Consider the following 12,211-nt stretch of genomic DNA (forward strand, 5'->3'; position numbering starts at 1 on the left):
GGGAGGAGGGCCGGGAATCCTCCGGCTCAGAGGGCGAGGCGCCGGGGCCCAGCTGGGCCTGGAGGTTCATTCCCCACGCTCGCGCGCACACGGGTCTTTTCTGCCAGCCCCAACCTGCAAGAATGCGGGCCGACGCCGCGGGGCCCATGTCAAAAGAGAGCAGGTGACCACCCGACACGCGTCTTCTTCCTTGACTCGAGTTCCGTGGGGTTGACTCCCGTGCCCATTCAAAGCAGTAGTATTTCAGCATTTTATTATTGTAAGCCACCCCAAGAACTGTTGCATGGCGTATAAATGTTCATAATAAAACCAATTAGGAGTACCACCCCAACTGAGGGAAGCATCACGCACACAAAGCAGATAGATAGATATTCCCATTTAGACCGAATAGCTACATTCCTATTGGGGAAGATGGCGACTGGGTCCTCCTGGTGCCAAGTCCAGACCTTCTCCACTCGTCCAGTGCAGCAGCAGGAGGCCCCGTTAGCTAAAGTGGTACCTCAGGTTAAAAACAGTTTCAGGTTAAGAACGGACCTCCAGAATGAATTAAGTTCTTAACCTGAGGTACCACTATATACCAATAAAGTGTTTTGAGCACACAAGAAATGTGTGTATGTTATTGAGTAGGATTGTGTCAAAGAACCAACCTTTCCCATCCACCAGCAAATTTGTAGCTGGTTTCCAGACCAGAACAATAAAAAATTATTGGTAAGTATACAGTTTTGCAAATATCGGGGAGACCACAATAGTTCAAGTATTTTATTATTGCAACTGCAGACATATATTTATATAAGAATATATGCAAACACTGTTAAAGACTTCTTTTTTGGCGAGAATTATGAAGAAATTTACCAAACAAGCATATGCTGAATATTTGCCGCCATGTGGGAATAATTCTTAGCATAATTTAATACAAAGTGTTTTATTCTCTGAAGCTATTGTAGCAGGCGTGTCTGCAATGGTCCTTGCACATTATGAAATTCTATGATTCTGTGAACAATATACTATCTAAGCATAGCACACAGGGAAATCCTGCCACCTCAGCTAATCTTAATCTACAGCTCCCAGTCTAAAATAATCTCTTTAGCAGATACATCTTTAAAAAATCTGGCTTAATCAACGGTGCAAAGATTGATGCAATTCAATCCAACAAGATTTAGCCAATGTAAACATCCTGACTGACACGAAAAGCAACATAAAAAAGAAAAAGTGATGAAATATACGTACAGTATACAGAATTCTTCAGCAGGCTGCTAGGGTTTAAAGTGCTCATAACAGTTTCAATGTGTTTAAATAAAAATGGATTTTGCACCAAGGCTGGTGCTCTCACACTAAAGATGTTGCAGCAAGTGTGCTGAGTTGAAGTGTGTGCAAAGTAGCTGGAAAGTGCATACTGACTTTGTAGGTTAATATGCAGTCAGCAGTTATGATCACATTCCCAACAGCAAAGACACACACACACACAAATGAGAAACATCAGCAGCTCTTAGTAGTAGCTTGCATGCGTGTCTGAAGGCCACATTGGAAATACATCACTAGAACTAGATGGAAGAGTTGCCACTAATTTGCATGTCATTAGCGGTATCTGCATAGCATCTTCCTGAGTCTGACAAATGCCAAACTGTAGAAGCAGGATTGCTGGTGATGGTGGAAGAACCTGTGGCATCTCTGCACTAGCCCACAGAGATGTTTTGGTAGACAGATACCAAAGATGTATGAATCAACATACATTGAATCTGTGCTTTTGCCATCACATACTCAAGCATCTCTCTGTGTTTTGTTTTTACTTTAAAAGCTAGAATACTTGGACTCAAGAAAATTCATGAGAGCTAAATATAAGTGCTTTGTGAACTGTGAGCAGCCCACTCCCCAGCCTAGTCCCCAAAAAGTGACTTTCTTGTACCTTTGTTTTGAATAACCATTAGTGGTAAATTAGAAAAAAATATTCCTTAACCTAAAATTGTTAAGTAAAACTTTCCTAACATCATTTTTTATTATTATTATCTACAGTTTAGTGTCAGCCAGCACACAGTTCAAACTGTCTATGTTTTAAAATGTGTTAATAATAAACATCGAGACACACTATTAAAACATATAAACATGCTAACAATACATTTCATCTTCTCGCAATAAGTAGATTAAGGCTGCAATCCTACACTCACCTACCAGGGAGTAAATCCCAGTTGGCTTACTTCCAGATAAATGTGTCTACGATGGTGCTGTGTGGCTGCCATCCTAGACACTTTTATCTGGAAGTATGTCTCACTGAACTCAATGGGGGGGGTCCTCCACCAATTGGAATTTTTCTTGGTGTTTCCACCTTGTGCCTTTTAGTTACGTGCACACAAATAACAAACTTCAGTCCAACATGAGTTTTGACTTTTTGTGTACAGGTTCCCACACATAATAACCAGAAGCTTTGTTGTTCATAGAAATGTGCTGGTCTAATTTGAACTGCGATTCTTAACACCTGCCTCTACACAACTACAGGTTGGGATGGCCCACCCATGAGGCAAGTAAAGCAGCCACCTCAGGCAGCAGGATCCACTGGGGGATCAGATTCTGATGTGGATCTTTCCTCCCACCTTGTTCCTGATGTAGATCTTCCCTCACCCCTTCTTCCCTGGCGGGGAGGGGAGTGGTATTTTGGGGTCTGCCTCAGGTGCCAAAATGTCTTGCCTGACTATAGGTGAAGACAGATGTAACATTCAAAAAGAAAAATCATAGTGTGAGCTTGGCTTCTTCTCAGCTTTGCAGTTGAATGACTCATACACATGCCAGTTCAGCTGCCATGCTTCAGGCTGCCCTTTTCTGTTTTTAAAAGTGCAACATACAAACTTATATATGTCCATTGCTAGTCTTAGTCATTTTTTTAAAGCATAATTTTTTACAAGCGCAAAATTGCTCCAGATTTTGGAGGTGGGCTTCTGGGGGACATCATAAGTTCCACCATTCATTGCTAACCATAAGCTGGTCTCTGTTGCAAACGCAGAACTGCCTTTCTTCAAGATATGAGTCTTTTTGAAAAATATAGATTTAGATTAAAAACAGTAACATTTCCTAATTGATTTCCTACTATCTCTAATAATGTTATGTCTGTCTTCACTTAATGTTTTTTCTCTATAAAAACAGCCCGGGAGGGGGAACCCACATACCATGTATGATTAAATATAACCCTAAAAAGGGGAAAGTACAGTTAACACCCAGAAAGTGACCCACTTCTCCAGCAATGTAGCCCAACCGCAGCACAGAGTTTTCACAGGCCCAGTGGTTTCAGTTCCCGGAGCTTTGGTAGAGGTATTTGCTTGTTAAGTTTACATTCCTTGGTATTGCATTTTGTTCTGTTTCTTAGCCAGGGGGGAAACAAAAGGTTTCAAGGGCCACTTTATGCAAGACTCTGGCTCTGTGAACAGGGTGGGTTGTGAAGGAAAAACCGGCAGTTTTATACAGGAGGCAGTGGTGCAGGTCGAGAAGGGTAAATTGGTTCCTGAGTTTTTGCAGTCTTCAGCACAGGGGGTGGAGGCCTGCAACAAAGGATGAAGGGTCAAATGTCAGCCTGTTTGTTGACTTACCTGCCTTTTCATCAATTCTGTTTGAATCAGCCTTCCCCAAATTGGTGCCCTCCAGGCAGTGCTGGCTGGGGCTGATAGGAGTTGTAGTCCAAAGCATCCAAAGGACCCAAGGTTGTGGGAGGCTGGTTTAACTAAATATGCATGAAACATGTTCCCAGCATTCATTTTCCCCAAGTGCTGATTCAGGGATGGGAGAAGTGTGTTTCTCCATATGTTTGCGGACTACAGGAGTGTATGAGGTGTTAGGGGAGGTGTAGAACCTCTGGTCCCCTTCATGGATCGCTGCCTTGTTGTGGCAAAGGGGCTTGAATAACTCCAAGAAGCTGTGAGCCATGCCGTGCAGGGCCACCCAAGACGGACAGATCATAGCTGAGAGTTTAGACTAAATGTGATCCACCTGGAGAAGGAACTGGCAATCCACTCCAGTATTTTGCCAAGAAAACTCCATGGACATAAAAAAGGAGAAGCTTTGAGAAGAAACTAAGAGTTTCCAAGGCATGCTCTGGTTCATGGGGTCATGGAGAGTCGAACACGACTAAGATGACTAAACAACAAAAGAACCTCTGGTGAGAGACACGTCATGCTCCTTCTGGGGTAGTTTGTCCATCTTTGACCCCACTCAGCTCTCACCTGTGGCTCCTAGAAACTGTCAGCATGTGACAGCAGCCACCCCCCCTGGGAAACAGCTTCAATTGGCCAGCTAAACCAGGTGAGGGTAGCCAATGGGTCTCAGACCTTTGGTGAGTTAAGGTCTTCTGCTGCCTGTGAAGACAGGCTCCAGCGGATTGAGCAGACAAGACCAATAGTGGATTTAATCTTCAAGAGAGGATTTACGCACATTGCTGTAGAGAGAAATGAGGGGCAGATGGGCCTCATCCACCTGCGAAAGAAGCCCATCTAGAAGAAGAACCACTTTGATCCCAAGCCTACACTGCATTGTGGAACATCTTCAGAAGAACAAAAGGCTAAGAGTAAACTCTACACAAATTCAGAGTGGAGTCCCTAAGGCAGTTGAATGGCATCTTATACGCCTCCTTTGGGCAACTCCTGCAGCCCAGCTGGGCCAAATGTCTTGCTCGGCTTTCCTTTGGTCCACATCAGAAAGGCCGAGAGGGGGGTCTTGTCATCTGGGCAGCCCAGGACCTCCATACACACTGCCCAAGCTTGCACCTCAGAGAGGTCTCTTTGGTGCTGCCAATGCAGCGAAAATAATGTGATTTGACCTAACCCTTGGAGGCGTACTCACTTATCTCCTGAGACAGATAGATGACACACAGGTGGACTACAACTCTCATCAACTACAGTCAGTGTGGGCAGCAATGATGGGAGTTGAACCAGGGCAGGGGTGCGTGGACACAATTGTGCGTGGACACAATACAACCTAATCATGCTTTATCAGACCTAATATCATTACATCTGAACTAGCCAATGTGCAAACAAACTATATTTATTATTATTGATCACAATTGTATTGCTTCCTTCCTCCAAAGGAGCCCCAGGCAACTTATATGGAGTGATGCCTTTTGATCCTCATAACTTTGCAAGATTATGCAGAGAGTTAATTGACTGGCCTAGGGTGGCACAGTGAGCTTTGAAGCTGAATCAGGATTGGAACTCTGCTCCAAGCCCAGCCCCTTGAGCTGCTTCTAGCTCTCACACAAGAAAAACTATAACCCAGGACCACAAGCTGTGACTTTCTCTGCATTGCCGTTACCAACCTCATTGGGATGCAGTGCTGCTCCATGGATGGCCCCATGGCTGCCGGAGAGGGAAGGGGAGAAGTGTAGTGATAAGTGTCACAATACGGTTGCAGGTTAGCTGTGTAAGCTGGCACAGGGTATCTGTTTGCTTGTGTGCTCTGCAAGGAAACCAGTGTAAGCAAAGGTTGTTTTTAAAATATAAAGTTCACTAGTGAGGATTCTGTTCAGCGGCATGAGTTGATGGTACCCAGAAATAGCCACATACTTCATTTTCAGAGTCCTTCAGTAAAACACAGCAAGTGTTACAGCTGTGGCACTGGGGGAGGAAGGGGTGCGGTGGGTGCGTCCCGCCCCGAGTGTCATCCCCGAGGGGGGTGACATTGCCACCCCACCCCCAGGACACTTGCCATGGGCGGCGCCCCCTTGGGACCTGGGTGCCAGAGCAGCTAGCTCCGCCTCTGCTTGGTGGCAAAACACATGTGCACTTATCTCAAAAGTAGGTTAATTCCTGTCCAGAACCCTGAAAGCCACTGTCAGCCATTGCATATTTATTTTTATTTTAAAAAGTATATACAGTGGTACCTCAGGTTAAGTACTTAATTTGTTCCAGAGGTCCGTACTTAATCTGAAACTGTTCTTAACCTGAAGTACCACTTTAGCTAATGGGGCCTCCTGCTGCTGCCACACGATTTCTGTTCTCATCCTGAAGCAAAGTTCTTAACCTGAAGCACTATTTATGGGTTAGCGGTGTATGTAACCTGAAGCGTATGTAACCTGAAGCGTATGTAACCCGAGGTACCACTGTATACCAAATGACTGTAGTAGGACCTCTAAGCAGTTCACAAGATGATCAATAAAAAATTATCAATAAAAACAACTATGTGAATACAATTAAAATTAACAGTATTTTTTTAAAAAAAACAACAGGTCAATATCTTGCAATCTAGATAGGCTTGCCTAAACAAAAATGTTTTAAGTAGGTGCCAGAAAGAGTACAGCAAACATGCCTGCCTGGTGTCCATGGTGTAGGTGCTGCCACACTAAAAGATTGATTCCTTACAACTGCAGAAGGAGTGTTCTGTGGCACCTGAAACAGAGCCAGTTCCACAGACCAAAGCAGTAGAGCATAAGGCGATCGCACAAGTGAACTGGTCCCAAGCCATTAAGGGATAAAACTTGGAATAGATGGACCAGCTTCCTATAGTCCCAAGTATTTTCTGTGTCATTTTCCTCCACCTTGTTCTGACCCACTTCCCAAGGCTGTGTGTGGATCCTCTCCTGTGTTTTTCAAAAGCTCCCTTTCCTTCCATAACAGGCCCAGGCCCCGTCTTGAAGTAAAATTATATCTCAGCTCAATTTGTCCAAGCTGCTTCACATTATTCTGCCTGAAGGACAGCATTCTGCAATGTGACCCCCTCCAGATGTTTTCACCTGCAAGCCATGCTGACATCTCAAACACACCAGATGAGGAAGGACCACTATCCGATGTCATCCTGCCCCCACACTCAGATTATCAGGCTTCTCTCATTAAAGCACTTGGCTTTCTTCTCCCAGAGAATCCTGGGGGCTGTAGTTTGTTAAGGAAGCTGGGAATTCTTAGCTGGGAGCATGTAATTGCGGGGAGGGGCAGGCAGGGATTCCCCAATGGAAAATTCTCCAGATTCTCACTGTGTAACAATTCCCAATATTGAGGTAGAGGTGGGGGTGGGATGGGAGAACCACACCAGCCACTATTTGGACCGGGGCAGAAAGCAGAGAGGCCAGAGCCAATGGCAGGCAGAGCCAACGAATTCCAGTGTTTCCCCCAACTTTCTCCTGCCTGCTGAGTTCTACAAGAGCGACACTGGAAAGAGGAAGCTGTCAGCCAGGGCCTCTTCCCTCTGGACCAGATGCAAGGAAAAAAGCTGGCATGTGGGAGCTGGCTGAGGTTGGTGGGGCAGGGCCCATTTGGCCTCATAGCCCTGCCTCCCCTGAACTACATCAATTGCTGGTACGTATTTGTAGTGCAGCTATGGCTCCTGTCCATTCTAAGTGGCCTTCCACCACTTTATTCTTCCAAGCCCCACCACTAGTCAAGATCAGGAAAGCTCTTACCATAGGAGCCGACATGTCCCTTGTAGAATAGGGAATGTTTGGTGGGTAGGAAGCATGTACAGACTCCTGTGTCCTATTGTCTGACCTTCTTCTGAAACGCCTAAATAAAACAACACAGATTGATTGATGACATCCTATGCAGGCCTGTAGACACCTTGCTATACTCATATAGAGCATTCTTTACATAGCCCAAGTTGTTCATTTGCAGTTCTGCCTGTGGCAAAATTTCCACACCAAATCTGGGACCCATAGCTTTCTTAAAATAATAATAATAATAATAATAATAATAATAATAATAATAATAATAATAGGGTTGACATAATTTTGAAGAGCAAAGAAGAGGACACATTTGCCAACTTCCCCTTTTATTATGGATCACTATGACGACTCTCATTTTACATACTCATGTAAAAGAGTATGTGTCCTGGAAAAAGAGGACATATGGCAACCCTAATTTATCAATTAGATTTATATACCACCATTCATCATAAGATCTCAGGGTGGTTCATGGTTCACAGAATGAAATAATGATTTGACCTGATCCAAGTAGATTCCCATGATTGGTAAGCTATGTCTGGAAATATTCAAGCAAGAACTTGGATATCAGCTTCAGCTTCAAACATGCAAACCAAACTGGTTTATACAAAACAAATGTATCTGCCAGGTAAAGATGCAGCTGAGCCAAAATGGGTTTGCAGCTGAATGCCCAGAGCCATGCAAGTCCCAATTAGCAGCTGATTCCCAGCAGTGGAACCAGTCACCTGGTGTAATTGTGCCATTGGTGATTACTAGGTCAGTTGCCCCTCTTGCCTGGCAAACCTGGTCTGCCAGGAGTGGGGGAGAGAAGGGTCATGCACCCTATTCCTGTGATACAGAGAAGGCGTTTAAGCAAGAGCCGCATTCCTCAAAGATCCCCTTTCTAGATCATTCTCCAAGGGAAGGTGGGGAGGGAGAGAGAGCATAGTTGCTGAGGATGGTAACAAACCCTTAATTACAGAGGCATTTATTTAAACTGGCACAAACCTTACACAGTTAGGGGAAAGAGGGGCACATTGATGCATGGGGCACATTGATGCACCAACAATATTTCAATATCAAGAAATGTTATTCGTGTTGCCACATCACTAAAACATGTCTATACATGTGTGAGTACAACAGTTACAACCGTACCGCCCACCAATTAGCCGTTGGTGTTTGACGAGAGTAGGTGTGTTTTTCGCATGGCCAACTAAAAAATTACGTGAAATGTAAAAGTGTTCCAACACTGTTTTACGTCGTTTAGTTAAGATTTAAAAATACCAAAGGTACTGTAAGTTATTCAACTCAGTAATCAGGATTACACGTGATTTTTAAATAAGTACAGTAGTTTTAGTAATAATTATTAGTTTTTTTGAAAATGCCTGTTGGGGCACTTTGATACATATAAAAGTGCCCCGCTAGTGGACAATAGTGCCCCAATATACAAGTTTGCATGAAATCTCTAAAGTCAGTAAATTTGAAAAGAAAAACTTGTTTACTACGTGGCCAAAGTCATTTCTAAATATAATATGACCGATTATCAAGTGTCATATCTCAGGAAAAAAACAGGATCTTGTATGTTTGTCTTCCCCATTGTAGAAGATAAGGCAAGTGTTGATTCCAAGAATGTTGTTTTGCCATTGCCAAAACCAAATTTCCCAAAGGGTAGACTCCACCGTGGGAGCAGGGCCAGGGTGGAAGAGTGCTGGAGTCCTGTCTAGTCATGTTATATGGGATCAATTCCAATCTGTTACCTCCAAGGATTGGACAAGTGAAACCGACCACCTGTCTCCTTGATCCCTGCCCATCCTGGCTAATAATAGGAAGGGCTGGGCAATGGGCTCTGCGGGGTGGTGTATGCTTCCCTCTGCGATAGAGCCTTCCCAGACCTGCTGAAAGAGGCAGTCATTAAACCGCTTCTCAAAAAAAAAAACATTTTTAGACCTGGCCAATATGGTAAACTATTGTCCAGTGTCAAATCTTCCATTCTTCAGCAAGGTGATTGAGCGGGTGGTTGCTCAACAACTCCAGGCACGCCTGGAAGATGCAGACCATTAGGATCCCTTCCAGTTGGGATTCAGGCCTCATCATGGGACTAAAACTGCCTTGGTCGCGCTGGTCGATGATCTCCGGTGGGCTAGGGACAAAGGTGAAAGCTGTTTCCTAGTTCTGCTGGATCTCTCAGTGGCTTTTGACACCATCAACCATAACATCCTTCTGGACCATCTAGAGCGGGGGTCGGCAACCTGCGGCTCCAGAGCCGCATGCGGCTCTTTAACTCCTTTGCTGCGGCTCCGGGGCGGAGGCGAGGGGAGGAGGCGCATTTTCTGGGCGGAAACACGCAAAAAGCCGCTTATGATTGGATCAGTCCCTCGGGCGCCCCTCCAGCAGAGCGCCGCTGGCAGCCAGGGACAGGAAGTTGATAGCTGTGTTGCTTGGTAACCAGGAAGTTGCGGTCGCCATTTTGAGCTAACCACGTGGTTTGGCCCGGCGGCCATTTTAGGTGAGGCACTCTGTTGTGGGAATTGGATACTCAGGCTTTATAAGTGACAATATAGCTCAATTGGTGGATTGGAAGAGAACAAGTTATTTAAGTTAAGCATTTTAAGAGCTCATAGAGGTTTGACTCTGAGTGTTATTATATTAAAGCGCTTTAATTAGGGCTTTAGCGCTCCAAGGATATATATGCAACCCTGAAATATAATTAATTTGATTGCTTTAATAAGTGCTTGCAGTAGTCAACTTATTGCTTGATTCCAATTGTATTTAAACTTATCGAGTGTGGATTCATTTTGGTAATTTAATTCATTTGGTTGGAACTTTAAATTCATTTTGGTTGACTAAGAGAAAGGGCAGATCAATTGCTGCTGGATTCTGATTGTATATCAATTTAATTTAATTGATTAGATTCATTTGGTTGATTTAAGTCCTTTGGTTAGTTAATTAAGAAACAGTATTTATTATTGCAGGCCAATTTAATTACTTAATTCCGTTTAAATTAATTGGAAGTTGGTTCATTAGGCCAACTCATTTTATTTAGTGGTTACTTTAAATTTATTTGCTTGATCAGGAGCAAGGGCAGTTACTGCCCCCTGCCTACAGTGCCCACCCCTTCTGTTTAAAAAACAGTTGAACGCATTATATATATATATATAATAATAATAATATTCAAAATAAGATAAAATAAATAAATAATAATAATAAAAAAAACTTTGTCGTCCCGCCTTTGCAAGCAGGCTGCATTGAAAGGAGGTATATACACTGGTCACTGTTTTGAAGGGAAGTGAAGAACACACACTCAAAAAAAGGTAACTTGTTAATGTAATGTTTATTTCTATGAGGAGGAGTAATTCTGAGGGGTCAAACACAGAAATAATAAAAAGTGTCAAAAAAGGTATTTTTATAATGATGAGGATGACATTGGACCCTCATTATTAATTATTATTTACATCAGGCACTGATTATGATTTATGGTACACTGGGGCCCTGATTAATTTTCTATGGCATTTTGGGCATTGATTATTGGGCATAGCAAGTCGCGGTCGCGTGGAATTTGTGCTTTGTGACCGTTTGAAGTGGGGGTTTTTTCTTGGGAGGCTGGGCGGCGGGAAGAGAGGGAGGCTTGTGGTAGCGTCAGGGCTTGTCTCTAGCAAAGTAAGTCCTCGCTATTTGGTCACATGCGCAGCATTCTCCTTGTGGGGGTTAGGTGGCATATATACAGTGTTATATTTGTTTTAAATGTTGCAATGTTTTTGCGGCTCCCAGTTGTTGTTTTTCTTCGGAAACGGGTCCAAGTGGCTCTTTTTGTCTTAAAGGTTGCAGACCCCTGATCTAGAGGAGCTGGGAGCTGGGGGCACTGTTATACAGTGGTTCCGCTCCTTCCTCCTGGGCTACGTCCAGAAAGTGGTGTTGCGGGATGAATGTTCAGACCCCTGGGCTCTCACTTGTGGGGTGCCTTAGGGTTCTGTCCTCTTCCCCCATGCTTTTTAACATGAAGCCACTGCAAGAGATCATCAGGGGGGGTTGGGCTGGGTGTTCATCAATACGTGGATGACACCCAGCTCTACCTCTCTTTTAAATCAGAACCAGTGAGGGCAGTGAAGGTCCTGTGTGAGTGCCTGGGGATGGTTGGAGGATGGATGGCGGCTAACAGATTGAGGTTGAATCCTGAGAAGACAGAAGTAGTGTTCTTGGGGGACAGGGGGCGGCGGGTGTGGGGGACTCTCTGGTCCTGAATGGGGCAACTGTGCCCCTGAAGGAGCAGGTGTGCTGCCTGGGAGTCATTTGGACTCACAGCTGTCCATGGAGGCACAGGTCAATTCTGTGTCCAGGGCGGCTGTCTACCAGCTCCATCTGGTACGCATGCTGAGACCCTACCTGCCCGTGGACTGTCTCGCCAGAGTGGTGCATGCAGACTGGTGACTGGGAGCAGTGACCAAGACCACATAACACCGGTCTTGAAAGATCTACATTTGCTCCCAGTACGTTTCCGAGCACAATTCAAAGTGTTGGTGTTGACCTTTAAGGCCCTAAATGGCCTCGGTCCTGTATACCTGAAGGAGCGTCTCCACCCCCATCGTTCAGCCCAGATACTGAGGTCCAGCACCGAGGGCCTTCTGGTGGTTCCCTCACTGCGAGAAGCCAAGTTACAAGGAACCAGGCAGAGGGCCTTTACAGTAGTGGCACCCACCCTGTGGAACGGCGTCCCATCAGATGTCAAAGAGATAAACAACTATCTGACATTTAGAAGACTTCTGAAGGCAGCCCTGTTTAGGGAAGTTTTTACTGACTGATATTTTATTGTATTTTTAATCTTTTTTTGGAAGC

General features: G+C 44.5%; 1 protein-coding gene and 1 long non-coding RNA gene across 5 annotated transcripts in view; one reads left to right on the plus strand and one right to left on the minus strand.

Moving 5' to 3' along the window:
- Window positions 1-31: 31 nt before the first annotated feature.
- LOC310832244 lies at window positions 32-6,825 on the plus strand. The gene is made up of 2 exons (XR_014558193.1): window positions 32-163; window positions 6,588-6,825. It is a non-coding gene; the product is annotated as an uncharacterized lncRNA (long non-coding RNA).
- The window catches only part of ADAM9 (ADAM metallopeptidase domain 9), a 76,474-nt gene continuing 65,008 nt past the window's right edge, over window positions 746-12,211 (minus strand). For 3 of the 4 annotated variants that reach the window (XM_083713499.1, XM_083713500.1, XM_083713501.1), the window contains 3 exons: window positions 7,367-7,466; window positions 5,291-5,430; window positions 746-3,524 (listed from right to left, as the gene is read on the minus strand). In XM_083713499.1, the coding sequence (XP_083569625.1) occupies window positions 3,443-3,524; window positions 5,291-5,430; window positions 7,367-7,466 (322 nt within the window). In that variant the 3' untranslated portion in view covers window positions 746-3,442. The remainder of the gene's footprint in view (window positions 3,525-5,290; window positions 5,431-7,366; window positions 7,467-12,211) is intronic. The other variant, XR_014558123.1, reaches the window with a different exon arrangement.

The sequence above is a fragment of the Podarcis gaigeae genome, assembly GCF_964106915.1.
Source record: "Podarcis gaigeae genome assembly, chromosome: 15".
NCBI lineage: Eukaryota > Metazoa > Chordata > Lepidosauria > Squamata > Lacertidae > Podarcis > Podarcis gaigeae.